The following is an 18,926-nucleotide window of genomic DNA, read 5'->3' on the forward strand; positions in this document are numbered from 1 at the left end:
GAACCGAAACAAACCCTACCTTAAATTACCATACATTATCTCATCTACGAAATTGTATGTGAGTATGTGGATAATGTTTCAAACTCTCGTTGAAGAGTCGCCGTAAATACGTATCGGTGATTGCTGACAAAGTTATAAATACCTTCTTTCTACGCTGGCAATAATTTCTCTCTGTACGTCGACTGTCGCCGGATCCTCGCTACTGCATCTATTAAAAAAAGTTACATGCTGTTTGGTAGGGGTGACCAGCTTTCGAAATCGGATTAAATCTGTCGAATTCCCGTACAAATTTCGCGTTTTTTTGCAAATAAGCCGTTTCACATGCAGCCAAAAATACCGAGAAGACGGCAATATATGTACATGATGTGCGCGGAATGGGATAACCACGAACGAAGAAATTTATTGGTGTACATCGACGAATTGTTACACCGCAGAAACACAACGAGAAATATCGGTGTCAACGATCTCCAAACGAGTTCGACATTCCAACGCGTTCAAACTTGCGTAGAGTGTAAACAGCCGCAACATAATCGGTTGGTCATCCTACCGAACGAGAAAGGATCGAAATAATTTCGACGCAATTGCGGCATCGTGAGTGAACTAAGTTTGTTTTTTCTTTTGCAACACTTGCTTGGAAACTTCCATTTTCGAAGCCTGTGGGACGTGCGTAAAGTAACATACTTCTTAACAGTGGAAAAATATAAATTTACGGCTTGTATCAGCGCATGCGCACTCTCGAATGACTCTGCGTTGTTTTTTTTACCAGTACCGAACTGTCAGTGACGCCATTGTGCGTGATCTCGGTTACCTGATTTCAATTTTACCCGCTGCCAGTGGCATCTTCGGTGTTTCCAAAATCGAACTCTCGTCAACGGAAATTCTGAAAAACATCAAGATGGGTGACATCTGACTCGTACGATTACAGCGCCAGCCTTCGGCTTGAGCCAGAAGGCACACCTATTCGGATATCGCTTACTTTCCACACTTGTCGCACGATTATAGGTATTTATACCGTTGATTGCTCTTCAACGAAAGAACGAAATGTCGAGTACTGTACCCAAAGTCAAGTCCCGGGCCCTATCATAGGTTCAACCGAAAAGACCTCGATCGGCAGTACATACAATATCAGGTCCGTTGGTGTTGCTGGTGACAATGAGCACAGCTGCTGTCAAACTCGTCGAACTGATTCTACCGGTTCTCAATGACACTCCTTGCCGGTCCTCGTATTATGCCCAAGCGTGTAACGGTGTATGTTAACTTACGTAAGGAGCTTACGATATCGCGGCATGGGAAAATGTGCTCGGATCCCCGGACCATAACGTTGCTGGCGCAGGACTTGCATCGGGATTCTGAGGCTCAGGAGTCGCGCAATTTCACTCCCGCCGCAGCTCGAAGATCTATATCAGTGAGAAAGGATATTAATCCTGGGACCCCCGCGTAACAGACGCACTTTCTATTCCCGGGGGTTCACGAGGGTCGTGCAAGTGACTCGACACGCTCGCGTTGATAAACGCTATGCCTATAATCGTCGAAGTGTCTGCATCTGGCAAGCTAATGCTCGAATCCCTGGAAGGCGAGGAACTGCAACAGTCTGCGTACCGCGTTGTGCATCTTGCCAAGACCAGGCTTGCCGTTTTTACGCAAAGCTGCAACAGCGATCCTGCTGACAGGAGAAAACGAAGCGCGGGGCTATGTGGAACGCTTTCTATCGCAGGCAGCGGCGCATAGGCAAGTGACAGAAAAAGTGAAGTGTGCAAAAGGAGCTTCGAGATTAAAACTGAAATAAAGCTTTGCCATATTTAGCCCCTATCCCGTATTTTACATCCCAGGCGCGCAACGTCCGTAGTCGACTTTCCTCATTTTGCTCTATCCCAGGATTATCCGACGCGCAATTTTTCAGCACTAAACTGGGTTCAACTATTCAAAAATTAGGCTCCGGCACCTGCGATAACATTTGTAATTCGTCATGCGACAGGTACTATTCGCCGGAATAACTCTGCGCTAATTCCGCGTGGAGGAAAAGTTTTTGCCTCTTCAACAAAATCGATCTGTAGCAACCTCTCCCGTCATAGATGGCATCCCGTCACGAAGCCAATAAATATTACTAGAATATCGTAGGAAAATACGGTGAGATATCTTCGTTCTTCGGCCCATTTATCTTAGTAAATTTTGATCTACTCATCGCAAGAATCCTTCTCAATCTTCCCTAACCGATTCAAATGCGTAGATTAGATTTTGCTGTCGAAAGGACTGAAGCATTTTTCTTTCGTGTGTAAAATGATTCAGATAATTTCTTTGTTTGCGTCGGCACAATGTTTGGCGGGTTATACATTGAGCCAATAATTTGTTTTTGATAAGATAATTTCGCTCAGTCGAAATTGAACATTCTTCGGAGCGTATTGCGCAGTTTTTACCGAATTGAAATGCTTCTGAAAGATGTCAGAGAATATCGATCGTACCGAGATAAACCGTATATGTATGCGCGCCTAGAATAATTTTAATGAAATATTCCGTTCAGTCAGTATGCCTTTCAAGTGGCCACAATGCGGTGGCGCGCAATTAGCCATCCTTTGCATGTAACGATCCCGGCCGTGCGGCGGAGTTTTCGGTCACGCGATTGTTATTAATGCAAGTCGAAGGTGTTATCGACTTAGCCTGAAAAACCTCGAATCCGGCCGCGCCTGCACTGCATCAACCACGTAGTCCGCAGGGACTGAGGAATTTTTTACTGAACACTTTTCGTACCAAGATCGATAACTTTGATTGACAATCGCTCTGGAAGATCGATCCAACGCGCAACGTTGCGGATTAATCTGCGATACCTGGATATATCGAACGTCGGTGATCAAACCAACGTCAGTCCTCGTTTATTCGCCTCAGATACAACTATTAAGAACCGTGAATCTGAAGTTGACGTTGGGATGATCTTCGTGGCTCAAGTTTTTGACAATATCCTCTCTCCGTTCAGATTCAAATCAGGTTGATCCGAAAACTTTTCGTATTCCCGGATTTTCAAAGAAAATCGAACGTACGGATCGACGATCGAACTTAACTGCAGGCCGATCACCTGCACTATTGCTGCAGGGAGACTTTAATTATCTCCTTACATCGGACTTATGTCGGACATTGATTCCCAATCGCTATTATGCGTAATTAAGTCGTTATATCTGCCGCACGATTCGTAACACAGCGACGCATATTGCATAACGGCCATGCCGCTGTTACCGTCTTGTATATCGCGTAAATCAGAAAGTCGTCACTTTCGCTATGTGGTTTACGAAATTGCCGCATGGAATCGGATTTTCAATCGAGATGCTGCAGAATTTTTACATGAATTTAACAAGTTTTCATTGTTGATTGGGTGAATTTTTATTTTTACACGTAACATAATTACGCGCGTAAAATCTGTGACGCAACTTTTTATTTTTCTATACATTCTTATACCGCAGCGTGATATCGACCCCGCGCCGACAGAGTAAACGCTCAGAGCAAGAAGAAAAGCAATATGTATACTTATATGAAGTACCAACTCTGGTACTTCAGCGTGAAGAATTTCCTCGTCAACCCGTAGTGGAATAATAGCATAAGAATTTGATATGATTTATACTTCGATATTCAGAAATACCGAGCGAAAAGATCGTTCCATTTAAATCGGACTATTCGCAATCGAGCAAACTGACAATTCAATTCAATAAAAATTTCTTTCGTCGAAATAAATTTTACTTCAACTAATCAAACTTTTGTCGATCTTTCCCCACGTAGATCTTCTCAAAGTACAACAGATAGTTGTAGTGCGTCGATCGTGGATAAATTTACGAGAGAGCACACCGTCGATCAAAACGAGGAATAAAAGAGGTCGCAGCAATTGTACCGTGATAATATAATCGATCTAATAAACTATTTCTTCACCGTGAATTACAATGATGTATAGACATTCAGCTGTAGGTGAATATCAGCGAGCCAGAATGCGCGCAACATCAAATGCAGGAACACAGAGGGGCTTTGTGATCGTATCGAGCAGTCGGACGTCGTACAGTTCAAGCAGGGTATGCAGGTATACCTTTTACCGGGCGTTGCGTAAGACGAGATATCGCTCGTGTTCCCCTCTCGCTTCATCTCCATCTCTCCCGTGCCTTTCTCTCCCTTGCCCCCCGCCCCCCTCCTTTCCCCGTTTAGAAGTCTATCAGCTAATCCAGGTAACGTGTAATTCGCTTTTTCTCCCACCTTGATCCGCGTCTCATTTTATTTCATTGATTTTGTCAGGCAGTTGCTTGCCGCAGCTGTTTCCTGGATCGCCTGCCGCGGCCAGCGCAGACTCTAGCTGTGTAGCCACGGAACGACTACGTATTTACATTAATACGTGTTTTACCCGCATGCGTGTACATGTGAGCCTGTGTGCACGGCTACAACCAGTCTGTGACGTCACGACCGTAGTCGAGGCACAGAGAGTTCTAAGGTTTCCGGGTTCGGATTTGATTTATTTAACCCCATGGAATACGATACAACGTCGCATCTCGGCAAGCCGCCGCTGCCGCTTCCTCCGTGAATCGAGAGGTTTATCATTTCGAGAAAATCCGACGGTGCAGACCGTAACAAGTAGTTCGCGAGAGAAAATCACGAATCATCGTGGACTCTTATTGATCGCCGATAGTTTGCATCACCGTGGCGTAATTAAGCCGGTATTATACCTACTTCACGCAATATAATGAATGCGACGATGCGTCGATGATGCCCGGCGCCTTCGCTCTCGTTTAATCGTAAGAGTGCCGTAGAATTTTACACGCAGGAACTTTATCCACTAACCACCGCACAGAGCCGGGCTAGAGTCAAACTAGGAAAGCTCTTTGTTCGCCGAGGGTTCGAAAGTGGGCTCCACCTAACGTACAAATGACCCTTTGTCATGGAATACCGTACCAGCAATCAGATCCATGGAGCTCCGGAGCTCTCTCCTTCTCTATTTTTCTCTCTCTCCTCGATCACCCCGCTTAGGCACCTCTGCCATTTCCCATGGATTCATAGCCACACCCATAAAACGGTTGCAGGAGATACTGCGGCAGGCCAGATTGCACATGGTTCAATCCGGGAACAAAAGCCCTCGAACGTGTACAGCGAACTATGTTGTCGTCACGACTGTCACCGATTCATCCGCCAGCTCACCTTTTGCACCTACGATCATCCAAGCTGTCTTTCATTTCGCGGAATTTCTCGATAATCACCAACAGCCGACGTCCCTCGACGAGAATATTTTTTTTATCTAACTTTCTTTTTTCGCTTCCATAACGCGAAATAATTTTTAAGCTTCGACGAGATATTCTTCATGCGGTGCCTGGACAGCGTCTGGTAATCGACACGGGATATGAGATGAAATATTCACGCCCTGGCTGATTCCGTACATTAAACATTTCAACCACTTGATTTTACATCTCTCTGAATCCGGAACATTACGGTTATGTGTCTGGACTTCCAAGTAGCCGCATATGTCGTGCTCCTGATCGCAAGGTGAATTATTTCCTCCGATACGAAATACCACGTGAGAGAGTGGATCGACGATCGTGTTGGGAACGTGCACGTACAGTGTGTTCTTTCCACACGTCGATGCATTTGCATTGTCGTGATCGCGTGCAACGAAGCCCGCCCTGTCCGTCTTATAACGAGATTGCGTAAGGATCGGAGCGTTCTAACGCCTTACGCCTTATGGGTTATGCATCGCGGCACGCAGACGTAAGATCTGCCGGCCGAACGCGGAAGAGGCTGCGTCTCGATTGGTACAACGTGATACGTAATGCGCTATTTAACTCCAGCGCACAGATATAATATTCGTGGTAAGAATTATCCATTGATGGACTTGTATCGGATCGACTATACGCGCAATCGTTTCGTACGCGTCTCACTGTCGGCTACTTCAGGAATTCAAGAAAAAAAACCGCAAGTTTTGCAATGAAAAATAGTATCAAAATTTCCCCGTCCAGCTGATTCTCCTTGTTGGGCGATCGAATGTTTTCTTCGTCGTGTATGCTAAAAGCATAATTTACAGAAACGCGTAGTTTCCTGCTCGGAAATTCAGATTCCACTACTGTTTTCGTTTTTCTCTCTCCTCCTCATCTTCTATCACGCATTTCCATATATCCGCGGCCATCTTCATTGTTTTGTCATACCTCTTCTCGGCTGGTGCATATTCGCCCTGGCAGTTCGCCCCGTCCTCGTTTCACCCACGATCAGAGGAAGTGGTGCAGGTAGCAAGCGTGGCCAGATCATAGAGCGAGAGATCCATGGCCTGTCTCAATGTACTCATGTGGCTAACGCAAAACCGAGCACAACCGAGGCTTAACCCAGTCAGGAGGCTCACTACCAGAATAACTTCTTCCGCGTTGCATTATTAGACGCGATTATTTTAGCGCGGAGAAATTCACGAACATTTCTTTTTTTCTTCCACGCCACGGGCAGATGCTTTTGCACATCGTAAAGCTACTGCGCTTCGAAGACGCTTTTCTAGAGAACCTTCAGCTTGATGGATTTTTGAGGTTTCGAATCGTGAAGGTTTGAGTCTTTGTCGCAGACCTCTTAGCACCGAACACAAGCCTCGATGCGTTCCGATTTTTATCATTCTCGTTCGTTTCTGCTCCTGCTACTTTCGACCCCACTGCGCAATGGCGACCAGCGATTGGCTTGTATTTATAGAGATGATTGCGTCAGACATTTCGGAAATAGGTACGATGCGTCGTACGATGGCAGCCTGAGACTTGGAGATTCGCGGTAGAAACGTGGGCAGGTGGACGCGCCCCGCGTGTTATAAGTATACCTGTGAAAGGGTACCGGAGACTTTGTTCTCGCATGGTTCGAATGCCTGATTTTCTGCCGCGAAAAACGTTCCGTAGCTAACGAGGAAGACGTATCCCAGGTCGATATTTCAGATTTGACTTCTTTTGTAATATATCATAGTAGATTAAAAACTAGGCGATTCGTATCTTTTTCTATCTGCCGTTAAACACTTTCGGGGGGTGAAACCATCCTCCAAGGTAGGACGTGTCAAGGGGTGATTTGGCGGTCTTTGTTTTCTTTTTTCAATTGATAAAATTATATTTTTCATGGCTTGTCACGAGAAAACTTTTCCAGTTGGATTGGTTGAAAAAATATTGTGTTCTTGTGAGTGGAACTGACAAATCTGCCCTTGACATACCTTACTTTGGAGGGATTCAGCCCCTTAGAGTGTTTAATGGCGATAAAAGAAAAATACGTTTCGCCTAGTTTTTAGTCTCCTGTAACGTATTACAAAAGAAATGAAATCGGAGAGATCGACCCGGGATACCTTCCTGGTGAGATTATGACCTTTCACCGTATACTCCCTGGGCGCCCGATGATGCCTGGGTATACGTATATTGAGCGCCAGGAGTGCTGCAGCGAAGTGTCTTTTCGTAATTATTCACCGTGTGGTCAGACTCGCTTGCGTTCGTAGGTACGACTGTCGTCGGCATTCCAGCCACAGCGCCAAGAGTTGACGCGCGCACGCTTAAAATTCGTCTTAACTCTATCTTAAGACCATCTGATTCCCCCCTGGGTTCAATGCCTTGTTGATGAATCCCCCACCAAGGAAAAGAGCGCGATCAAATATCGTCCAGCCTTGCTTGACCGACTCCACGTGAATCTGGCAGCAGCAGACGGACAAGATTTACTCGTCTTGAATCGTTCCCGTCGATTGTGACGCGTACGAGTTATTTTTCCCCCAATAACTGTGCCGAAAAACTTGTAGTGTATACGTTCATTTGACATGGGTAGCGAACAATCGACATGAATTAGGTGACTCCGTGCGAACGAATTGTTACCCTGCAGCCAGCAATCAAACTACGTAGTTTCCTTCAATCTTCGCCAACGTTACATTCGCTTCCGATTTTTCAACTCTTCTCCACACTTGTCTGCAGACTAGTTTCTTTTCGAATATAACGTTTCTTTTGCCGACAACCACTTATTGTTAGCGCAAATCGCATAATGCACGTTATCGCAGGAGAGCAAAAAATGTGTTGTACGTACAGGGTAGATTAAACTCTGGTTTTAATATTGGCAGTTTGCTAAGAGTCACACAGACCCAACAATACCATAACCGAATGCTGCGGTTTACACTTCCTGGACAAGGTTATTTCCGCAGTATGTGTTATATCTATAAACTCGAAGTTGATGCGACGTTCGATTGCACGGATTATTAGTCACCTTACAGAGGAGATACGATGCGTGAGTGTTAATTGCAGACATGTCCGAGTATAGTGAAATGAAATTAATAGGTAATTGCGTGGATAGGAAAGCAAGGCAGTGCCGGGAGTACTTCGCCGCGGTAGAACCTAATGGTGAATAAATATTGAACCGCGCGTTGCAGGAAGTGTATATCATTTGCATTCGCGTACCTACGCCTTCAAGTATCTTCGCCGTATCTCGACGGCCGCTCTCCCTTAGTTCGCACACTCGGAGGTAGATCTATGTGTAACCGCCGTAACGCACACAGCTGGGAACCCTCCCGGTATACCGAGAACCGAAGGAAACTGGAACACCGTACCTAACGCGTTGTTACACCGACATGTACGTAGTAAGTATCAACACAAGCGGAGGGGAAACGACCGATTCTAATCAATTTCACTTAATTTCACTGTTGCATGACCACTTCATACAGGCAACTCGCCCACTCCTTCTATTTCCCCCTCTCTCCGCCTTCCTACTTTGCCTTCCTGGTTGGCGCCAGGGTAGGTATTCTATCTATCACGCTACGATTCCAGGTTGAGAGTCTGGCTCGATAGGACGCACTGTTGGTTCGATGTCTTGGTCGAGAAATTAATCGGACAGGGACACTTCGTACCCCTGCTCATGCTGTTCCTGCATCTGTGATCGATTGCAAGTAAGGACTGAATCATTCGGCGTTCATTGTCTTTTTCTTCGCACAGCCGATCCGGTGTTGAATCGCAACGTCCTTGTCGGTGTTTTGAGATTTGGAAAGCAGCGCGAGCTGTGCAAGGAATGATGAAAAGAGATACGACTGACCGGAAGTATTTTGAAGGAAATTATATGTACGAAGTGCATGTCGAGTACGTAAATGGAAGTGGAGGATAGGTTATTTCGTCGCTGGTACGCGGAGAGTTTTGTTCTCCATCAGTTCGTCCGTTATGGCGTCTCCGAGGCAGATCAACTTTTTTTCCAACTTGAGCCTCGGGGAGCCAAGGCAGTCGGAATACTAAGTCACCGCTCTAAGCCAATAAGGCTGGATTCCCTATTCAGAACTAAACTTCTAAGATCTTTGCAGATGTGACGGTTGCATGGTTACTCAGGCACAACCTTCCGCGAATCATAAAATAATTCCATTTCGTTTCCAAACCACCAAAAAACACCCGATGGGTAACGTCAGAAGCACGTCGTCTGGTTAGTAAACACGATTCCAACGAAATCTTAATATAATGGAGGATGCTGATTCTCTTTTTGCTCACGGTCAATTAGATATCTGAATAAATTCTATTTGTACGGTGATGATACATTCAACGAAATGAACAGATTTAACCGGTGTGTGTGTGTGTGTGTGTGTATATATATATATATATATATATATATATATAGGTAAGGTCTGAACACAAACTCATTAACTGGTTGGTTTAATTAAAGGTACATGCTTCCGGCGGAAGATCTCGCGGTGTATCTATACCTTTATACCTGTATACGAGGTGTACACCTAGGCACGTTGTACGTAGATAGGATAGTACAGATTAGGCTAGGATAGGATGGGATGGGATGGGATAGAATAGGATAGGACAGGATAGGATAGGATAGATACGCTGCGTCCAACAGGTACCCTGAGAAACCGCAGGGTTTTATTCGGTAGGTTGTACCTATACGTATACCGCCTCGTACACCGACCAAGACGGCTTCAAGTGTACGGTATGTACGTGTATACATTGGTAGCATCACTTCACTTCAACGATGATATATACCCTCATCGAGTTCATTGCCCCTCGAGGTGCGACAGAGACGTAGGCACCGCTATGCCTGCAAAGTTGACGAGACGGTTGTGCCCAGGACGGAGATGGCGAACGGGTGGGAGAGAGTACACGGAGAAGGAAGGAGGAGGGGGGAGGAGGGGGGGAGGAAGGATAAGAGAAAGAGAGATGGAGGAAAGGAGAGAAGACGAGATCAACACACGCCTGGTTCCCTCTTGCGATTAATAATTCACACGCAACTCCGATATGAGACTCGAGCCATGCTCAATGGATTATTCTCTTTGTCGTGAGGTAAACATATACATGTCAGCCTGCCCTATGCGCACACGTGGCACACAACCACCGTATGGAGACGACGCACGTTGCGTCCTGCCAAACAGTCAATCCTCTGATGCGGTCCTGCATCGGACAGATTCCCCGAGTATTTGGAGAAAGTAGGGAATTGATATTTCTGCGTAGGTATAAGTCTTGCGCGTATGTGATATACGCGGATCTGCAGAGAATGAATAGGTATATGAGATGATATGTGCAGAACGGATCCGTCAATTCTCGAGGTCATGGACGAAACGCGTTGCCCCCGACTCATTGATCGTCGGTATTATGTGATTTCCCGCAAGAATTTTGACGACCTGAGATCTTATCCAGTTTTACGACTTCTCGCGATACGCTGTACACAGGAATCAGCAAGCACGTGCAATGATACATCGTGCAGAGGTGTAAATACCGATTAAATAAAAAGTTTTCGCCACAGCTTCCTGGTCGTTTGAGATATAATCGCTTCACCGTCATTTATACGAGGCAGTGATTATCCGTGACAAGTGATCAAGTTAGTGGTGAGTAACCGAGCATCGCAGGATACGAAACGAATTTGCTATTGATAGAAAGAATTCAAGTAAATTTATGTCGTGTCTACCGGTAAAAAATTTCTTCACGTTGAACAAAATCGTCGATATTTGAAGAGAGCGAACGTATCTCGCATCTCGAATTTCGCGCTAGGGATTTCATTGATGTTGAAAATCCTGGAAGCATTCGTAAAACTTTAGACTTTCCCACTTCCCCGAATTGTTTGCACGACGCAGTTTCGGAAAAGTAATTTTACCAGAACATCGTACATTTGTTTCGTCGATCAAGAAACAGTGATTCCGAACAAGACGAAGTGAGTGCAGCTCGTCGATCGGGTTCTAGATCGCCAGCGTCAGGCATAACACATAGTAGGTAGGTACCGCGAGGTATGCTAAGCCCCTTATCTCACAAGCTACGGTACAAGGTATGATCAGCCCGTGCGTCGTCATACATGATACAGCGACTACATGTGTGTTACGGCCAAAGGCGGGGGCGGAGGCTGCGGTAGGAATACCAACAGATGAGCGATAAGGATGAAATAATTTCAACCGGTTGGATATTTACGCCGGGATCGGCGTATCCTCCGGTGCTTACCAAATCGCGGCGGTAGACCCATCCGTCCCAGCGAAAACGAACATATGCTGCACATTAGGTACGTATATGTATTTAAATCTCTCCCAGGATATTCCGGGCTGGTTGTTTAAAGCACCGACCGCGTGTTGCGGGAATTACAAATGACATATATTCCAGTACGCCGAGCGAACCTCTCACCGTTTGCGGCCCCCGCATTAAGATGTCACATCACAATATTCCTAGTCGCCAGTGTCCGTCTGCATTCGGTGGAAAAGCTTCGCATCCATATCCAGGACTAGGAGATCGAAAGGTGCGCGGGTCTCCCGGTATCGGCATATATTATACACATGTCCACGGCGTCTCCACCTCTCTCTCTCTCTCTCTCTCTCTCTCTCTCTCTCTTTCTCTCTCACCGACGTTCATCGCTCCACGCGTTATTCTCATGCCGCATGGGAAGCTCGTAGGTATACAAGCGCAAAGGAGATGCACGGTGATTTTTAAACAGCTGGGTTACGCAACCTTCGGATTCAGTTGAGTTTCGTCCGAGGCGATGCCACTGTCCGCTGACCGCTGGCCGTAGATACCGGTCGGTCACTGGGCACCAGCCGGCGTCCGCTGGTCAACGGTGACCGTGGCACTGAACTAGTATACTTGAAACTTTCACGCCGGATGACCGTCGTTCGCGATCTTTTCGCCGACCTTCGCGATAAGCCGCGGGACGAAGCTCGCCGCATGTCCTAGGATTAGGCTCCGGATTATCACTTTTCCGATGTGAATCCGTACAGCGGCAGATGGGGTCGGAAAAAAATGGCAGCAGCCTGCGGCGTAACGAACCGAGTTGTCGACTCCACTCTTGGAACAAGTTGAGAATGCAGACCGCTTATACGTGTGATATTTGATCGTTGCCGCCGAAAGACCCCCAGTAAATTGTACCAGCGCCGGGCTCGATCCCACAGAAAAGAGAATAATTCGAACGATCCAATCATCATAGATCGCAGTCGTCGAAGGGCAAGCGTTGAGATATACGAATGGTAACAAAGATGATGTTGGTTCCGTTTCTGTTTTTTATTACGAAGAGTGGTGTCCGCATGAGTAGCGCACGGTGGATTATTATAGGCATTTGGCCAGGCTCTGCCGTGGTATAAGGCTTCAAAACGCCTTTCGAATAAATTTCAGTAATCGGGCCTTGACCGCTTGGAGATTGAAATTCAAAGTCGAAATTGTGAGACGATCGACAGATTAGCGTCGTCCGGGGTCCGTGCCGTGGATCGCGAATGTATAATTCAGTCCTATCTGGGTGTCAGTCCTCGCCCAGCCAGCGTCTCTATATACAGTTCCCTCTTTGATCCGTGTTTTCTTTGGCCATATTTCTCATTCACCGTTCCATATTTCCCCAGTAGCCGGAATCTGGCTTATCGCGAAGGGCGTGGGTATCCTTCGGTTTATTCCGAATCACTGATTATTTTCATTCCTATCGGTAAATCGAGCGAGAGGCGACCCCGCGCATTGGGTCATCGGGTACGATGTATATTCCATTCCAGACTGTCGATGAGTACCTACGACAAGAATATGTCCAGAGTTCCGGGTGACGCATCAGCTGGTGGTTCAACTTAATTTTATCCTAATTCTCCGGCACGCTATCTCAGGAAACTCTCGTTCTACCTTCATCATCGAACCGCGCTGAGACTGATTTACGTCCAAGTGCGAGATTCGAGGTCGTCAAGGTCCACTTTTGAATAACGTGAAAGCCTATGTTAGGGTCGACAGTATTCTTGGCACAGGCATGTGGCTAAAGAATATGCTTTTGCCTAATTTCAGATTTGGTTGCAGCCGAGTAAGGTAATATCATACATCTCATACAGCCCGCTCTGATTGGGCTCCGATACAATTTGTGCAAAACGACGGACCACAGACTCGTGTATTCAGGTAAAGGTTTTCGTAAGCTTGAGAGTTATCATCGATACACCGAATTTCATTTCCAACTCTATGCCTCTAAATATCCCATAGATTGCCATTCTACGTTTAGAATATGAACTACGTTTTAGGCGTCAATTTTTCGGCCCAGTTTTGAGCTTGCTTCGATACCCATCATCCAGTCTTCCTGGTTTCGCGTTCCTCGAAGGACAAAATGGCGACTGTTAAACGCGAGAGAGTGCAGGTTGCAAAAGGAAATGAAAGGCGAATGATTTCGCCCGGTCTGACTCCGCGCGAGCAGTGCGAGTGAAATGTCAGCCTCGAAACGAGTGGGAGAAAGAGTAAGCAGATCGTAAGTTGTGTATCCACATACCTACAGTATACCTTACATACTAACACACTTCTATCGGAGCAAAGTAATATCGATTTTTGGCCAAGTTTTATTTTGTAGGATAACGTAGGAAAGATGGAACTAGGTATCAGGCAAAACTTTCCAGCAATATTTTTACCATTACTATTGATTCATCGGCACTAAGAAGAAATGAATACGTCCGAATTCATCTTTTCAATTTGTTCGAGGCTACAAGTTCTGTACTGTTTGCGAGTAAGTTGGCAATTCGTCAATGCCACGTGGATACCATTATGCGAATGATTAACGTTAACGGAAACCCAGGGGCGGGGTTGAAATTCAGAATTTTATAAGTTCCGAAAACGCCAAATTCCGAATTCTTTCGAGGCGAAACTTCAAGTAAAGAAATAAAACTTTGACGAAACATCAAAGTCTATAATGGTCCGAAACCCGACGCTCAAAGTTCCGAAAGTGTGAAAATGAGAAAATTTGAAAATCTGAAAAACCGAAATTCTGTGTGATCGAAGATTTTCAGTTCTGTGAATTTCTGGCTTGGAGATATTTCACCACTTTGATCTTTCTTCGTTTTGGATATTAGATATTTTTACGATCGAAATCCTGATCATTCGAATTTTCGGTTTTCCTAATTTTTACACCCACTCGTTGAGTAAACTACCCCGTGTGAGTATGTTTTAACTTTGGAAGTTTATTCTGTCGAAACGTTATTTTTCGAAATTTTGCTCTATCGGAACATTACTTTTCGGAACTTTGCCTTATCGTAACTTGAATTTTCGGAATCTTGCATTTCGGAACTTTGAACCGACGAGTTTCCGACCATTCGAGACATTGTTGTTTCTTCGGAGTTTGATTTCTTTACTCCAAGATTCGCCAGCAAATAATGCGGAATTAGGCGCTTCAGCAACTTTTCAAATTCGGAATTTCAGCCCCACCCAAAAACCCACGTGTAAAATATGAAACGCCCGGGATGAATGCAAGGAAATGAATAAAAGTAAGAACTTAAAAAAGAAACAAACCTTTCTTAACCACGACCCCCGGCGGGGCCTGGACGATGGGGAGGGACGTACTCGTCGGATTTACGGCCAAGTTCCCCGGCGTTCCTGGGGGCGGCGAGGCGCTGGCGCTACCGACGGACCCGTGATCGCTGAAGCCATGGGTACTGTTATCCTCGGGGCCGTCGAAGAAGCTAAGACTGAAATCGCTTCTGGCGTCAAAGGACACTTCCGGCGTGAGGGTGTCCGGCGCTGGTGCGCTACCCAGTCCCGCGCTCAGCGATTGGTCGATTTTGAATACGTCCATCGTACGATACTAGTTGGCGAATTCATGAAAGTCGAACGTTCGATCACCCTGCTTCGCGAATAAATACTTGAGATTCAAATATCGGATATATGCCACAGGCTTCCGGTGCACCTGCTCTAGGCATTCGTGATCAGTGATCCAGACCCATTATTGTCCTTCCACTCGTACGCGTTTTACTCGTATTTATAGTTTATTGCACCGGAGTACAAACTTTATAGCTCGATGGACGCGTATAATCGACGTATTGAACAATCGTATTAAGCACTGAACCGCAATGTCGTCACTTGGATTATCACTACATTATTATTATTATTATTATTATTATTATTATTATTATTATTATTATTATTATTATTATTATTATTATTATTATTTTTATCATCGGTGTCGTTGTTGTATCTTCAATAAAAATTGTGGAAAAATCAGTTGAAGGAATTTGAAACCAGTAAGTTTTCAAACAAATGTATGCGTAGTTAAATCTTGTAAATTTACCGATACACCTCCGGTTTCGCAAACGAGAAGCGGATCAGCGTGTTATATGGCTGCAGCACCGGTACTAATATTTTACGCTGATCTCAATTATGGTGGAATTACAAAGATTAACCAGTTTTGTAAATTATAAAAAAAAATCATATGCTGACACGGAATATAATTCGAGAGTATCGATCACGGATTATTTTCATTGCTGCGACAAATTAAAATATCAATTTCAATGTCACAAGTTGTGCCATACCTGCAATTGATATGAAATCTCTAAATTTTCGTTTCCGCACTCGTGAGTTTTGTCGATTTTTGTCCCCCTTTTTACTTCTGTTGAAAAACGTAAGCGGGTGTGAATCACGAAACACAACGGTGTAGAACTTCAACCCATTCTTTTCCAACTCTTTAATGTCCGACGTCTCTCCTTAAGGTGAACCCTTTTTTCGAGTCACGTTATAGCGGCAGGGTATTTTCATTTCACATCTCAAGCTTGGGTACCTCATCGCTGAAACGAAATAATACGAAGAAAACGTAAATAATTAAAATCATAATGGTGTAATGGTAAAACAAGAAAAAACGCGAAACCGAAACAAATTAAAACCTTTCCATGTTTCAGAAAAACTGTACTGAAGTTTGTCGAAAAAGTTATGCGCGCTCAGAAGAATCAATTCGTGGATTCGTATTTTCATTTGAGGAAGCCAGTTTCCAAAGTAGATTGTCAGTCAAAAAAGTACTACAATTATCAAAATTTCTGCGGTCTTCGGAGATTTTAAGTCAGTCAAACGCGAATTGACCGCGTATTCAGCCGATGCCTACATCTTGAAAATATACCATCAGTCTTACAGGAGTGAAAATATAGAGGCAATGCGGAGACGAAATCGTACCACTGGTATACGTCTAAAGTCAGTATATTTATATGCGTATATGGTATAATATGGCGAAAAATATGAGAAGCGAAAAGAATAAGTATGAAAATAAAATAAGCAGTGAAGCGATGTGGCATCACGAGCAGCGAGAAAAAGTGAATGTCATTGCCGTAATCTTCGGCCGTTGACTTCGTGACTCGTCCTCTTACCTATATCTATACATATACGTATAGTATACTTATTACACGGTGCAACTCGCGCTCGCCGACCGCTAAAACTTTTCATTCCGTCTGCGATCTTTGAACTGTGAGTACGTGTATTAAATTTGCTGTTTCACCTTATATTATTCTCTAATTTCCTATTCCCCTATTACTTTTCCTTCTCCGGCGATTCGACTGGCGCTCCGCGCGGCAAGAACATTCAGAAATATCTTATCTGCGGGCGGCAGAGATCGATAGGCCGATTGTTTACTGCCCTTAGCATGTGGGGGGGAGCTTACAAGGTTCTCCCAACACCGTGGCAGCGGAAAGAGGTATAAAGAGCTGCGAGAGCAAGTTATACGACATTCGTTGATGTTCCGCCGCGCACTATTATGTTGCAGAGCTTGCAATGCGCGCCGATCTAATAGACATGAGATAGGATGCAAGTATATAAGACGGGGGTACAAGGAGGCCGCAGCGCGGATTTATTTATCACCGCGAACGATGCCGCTAGGAGATGCAACGGCGAACAAGTCGCGTGTCTATTCTACGCCGCTGCAGGCATGCAAAAACAACGACGACGACGACGAAATTGCAGCCTCGCGCCGTCGAGCGGCCGTGCGAAAATTTCGAGCCGATCTTCTTTCGAGTCATTCACTTACTGTGATGTCACGCAATATTACACAGCTAATTTTTATACCCCTCATCCGACGTCGATTGTACCGAACCCGCGTGTCTCAATTCGTCACGTTACAATAATTGACAACCTGTCTTCTTTGCGCTGGACAAAATTATGACCCTGTCCCTTTCTACCTCGGAGTCTGTTCGATTATTTATATAATACGTATATATTGCTTGGAAGGCGTGTCTGGCCTTAATGAAGAGAAAAACACGCAGGATAATGAGAAATCGGCTGTCGCTTTTTAAATGCAATACCTACCGTCTACCGCACCGTCATCCACGAGGACCGTAGATGAATATATCATATTATTATAATGTACTACGAAATTTGATATTTACGTATCTTCAGCTATGCCGAGTCCTCTCGAGTTTCTGTTTTATTAACGATATTTTGTTGACGTGTGACTACCGGCAATAGAGTGAAATTACAGTTTTGGATCCCAAACATTTACCTAAATTTATTCCGAGACCCGAAGAGACATATTTTTGGCGTACGATAATTTTCTTTCTCAGTCGTTTACCTTTCCTGCGTAAATTCCGAGTAGTATACGTATGTTTTTTCAATGCACAAAAAACTCTGCGTTTAAGTGAAAAGAGAAAACTATCAAAAGTAACGAATATCGACACTATAAAGAATATTCTAAAGACTAACGTTGTTGAAGGTGAAATTTTAATATATTACTAGACGTGGTCTAAAGCTTGCTATTTCGCAAATCCTGATCATTCGATGACTCAACCCCCTTTCCTCCGGCATATAATACGTATGTCTTTGAAATCGCGATGTAAAGTTTGAACGACGCCTTTTCGCGACACATGCCGAATTTGGAGTAACCTCTACGTTTGTTTGAAATTCAATGAACAAGGGAAATGAAAAAAAAGACGAAAGCAAAGGAAACGTAAATAATAAGGAACAAGTTAGATCCCTGCAGGCGTTATATTCAACGGTCAATTCACGTGAACGTTTAACCGCGGTTATTTTTGAAGTAGATAAACAGGCAAGTAGACGGAAATGAAAGAGATCGACGAGATCCATGCAGGATCAAGTATAGGAACATATGAACGTCGGTTGTTTTCTCTTTATATGCCACGAGCTTTCACGTCACGAACCATACCGCAATAATCGAGTGTTGCTTTTTATTCGGGAACGTTTTATCCTATTTGCTGTAGTAGACGTAAAGCATGGAAATTCACCACGAAAGCTGTTGGAGCCGGAACTTGAAACATTTTCATTGAAAAAGTAATGAAAATCTTGGGGTGATGATAATTATCCGTGTTTTAGATCTCCTAATGGACGAAGCCTATGCGAATAGTAGACGCAAAGTTACAGAGTTCGAAATTACATGTTGCCAAAATTGACGACGAGAATATTTTCGGAGTTACGTGATATAAATAATGCAAAATTGGCGGTAATTGGACAAAAAGCAAAAATTTTTACCTGAATAATCATCGCCGTGCGTTTCGTTCAAACGGAGTCACGCGGCAGACAGTCATTCATCCGTCTTGTGCAACACCTACGAGGATCTTCCGCGTTCCTCTCGCGTCACAGAGCAGTGCGTTCACCTCAGTCTCATTATTTAAATTTACAAATTCCGTTCCTTTTCGTTGTTGTTGTTGTTGTTTTTGGAGGTTTTGCCTGCTTCCGAGAGTAAAGTAAACAATATTCCGTGGCGGAGCACAAAATTTCCGATCAGAAACTGAAAGTATTTATACTTGATGCTACTTCAACACGCAAAAACAT

At 44.6% G+C, this 18,926-nt stretch overlaps 1 protein-coding gene across 2 annotated transcripts in view; it reads right to left on the reverse strand.

Moving 5' to 3' along the window:
• Window positions 1-18,926, reverse strand: part of Eip78C (Ecdysone-induced protein 78C) — a 53,992-nt gene that overhangs the window by 26,234 nt on the left and 8,832 nt on the right. Inside the window, exons 2-3 of one of the 2 annotated variants that reach the window (XM_046614773.2) lie at window positions 18,624-18,882; window positions 14,679-15,946 (exon numbers count right to left, since the gene is read on the reverse strand). The exons of the other annotated variant lie outside the window; for it this stretch is intronic. Coding sequence (XP_046470729.1) covers window positions 14,679-14,961 — 283 coding nt within the window. The 5' untranslated portion in view covers window positions 14,962-15,946; window positions 18,624-18,882. The remainder of the gene's footprint in view (window positions 1-14,678; window positions 15,947-18,623; window positions 18,883-18,926) is intronic. 2 annotated transcript variants of the gene reach the window in all.

This window comes from Neodiprion pinetum, chromosome 2 (assembly GCF_021155775.2).
Source record: "Neodiprion pinetum isolate iyNeoPine1 chromosome 2, iyNeoPine1.2, whole genome shotgun sequence".
Taxonomy (NCBI): domain Eukaryota; kingdom Metazoa; phylum Arthropoda; class Insecta; order Hymenoptera; family Diprionidae; genus Neodiprion; species Neodiprion pinetum.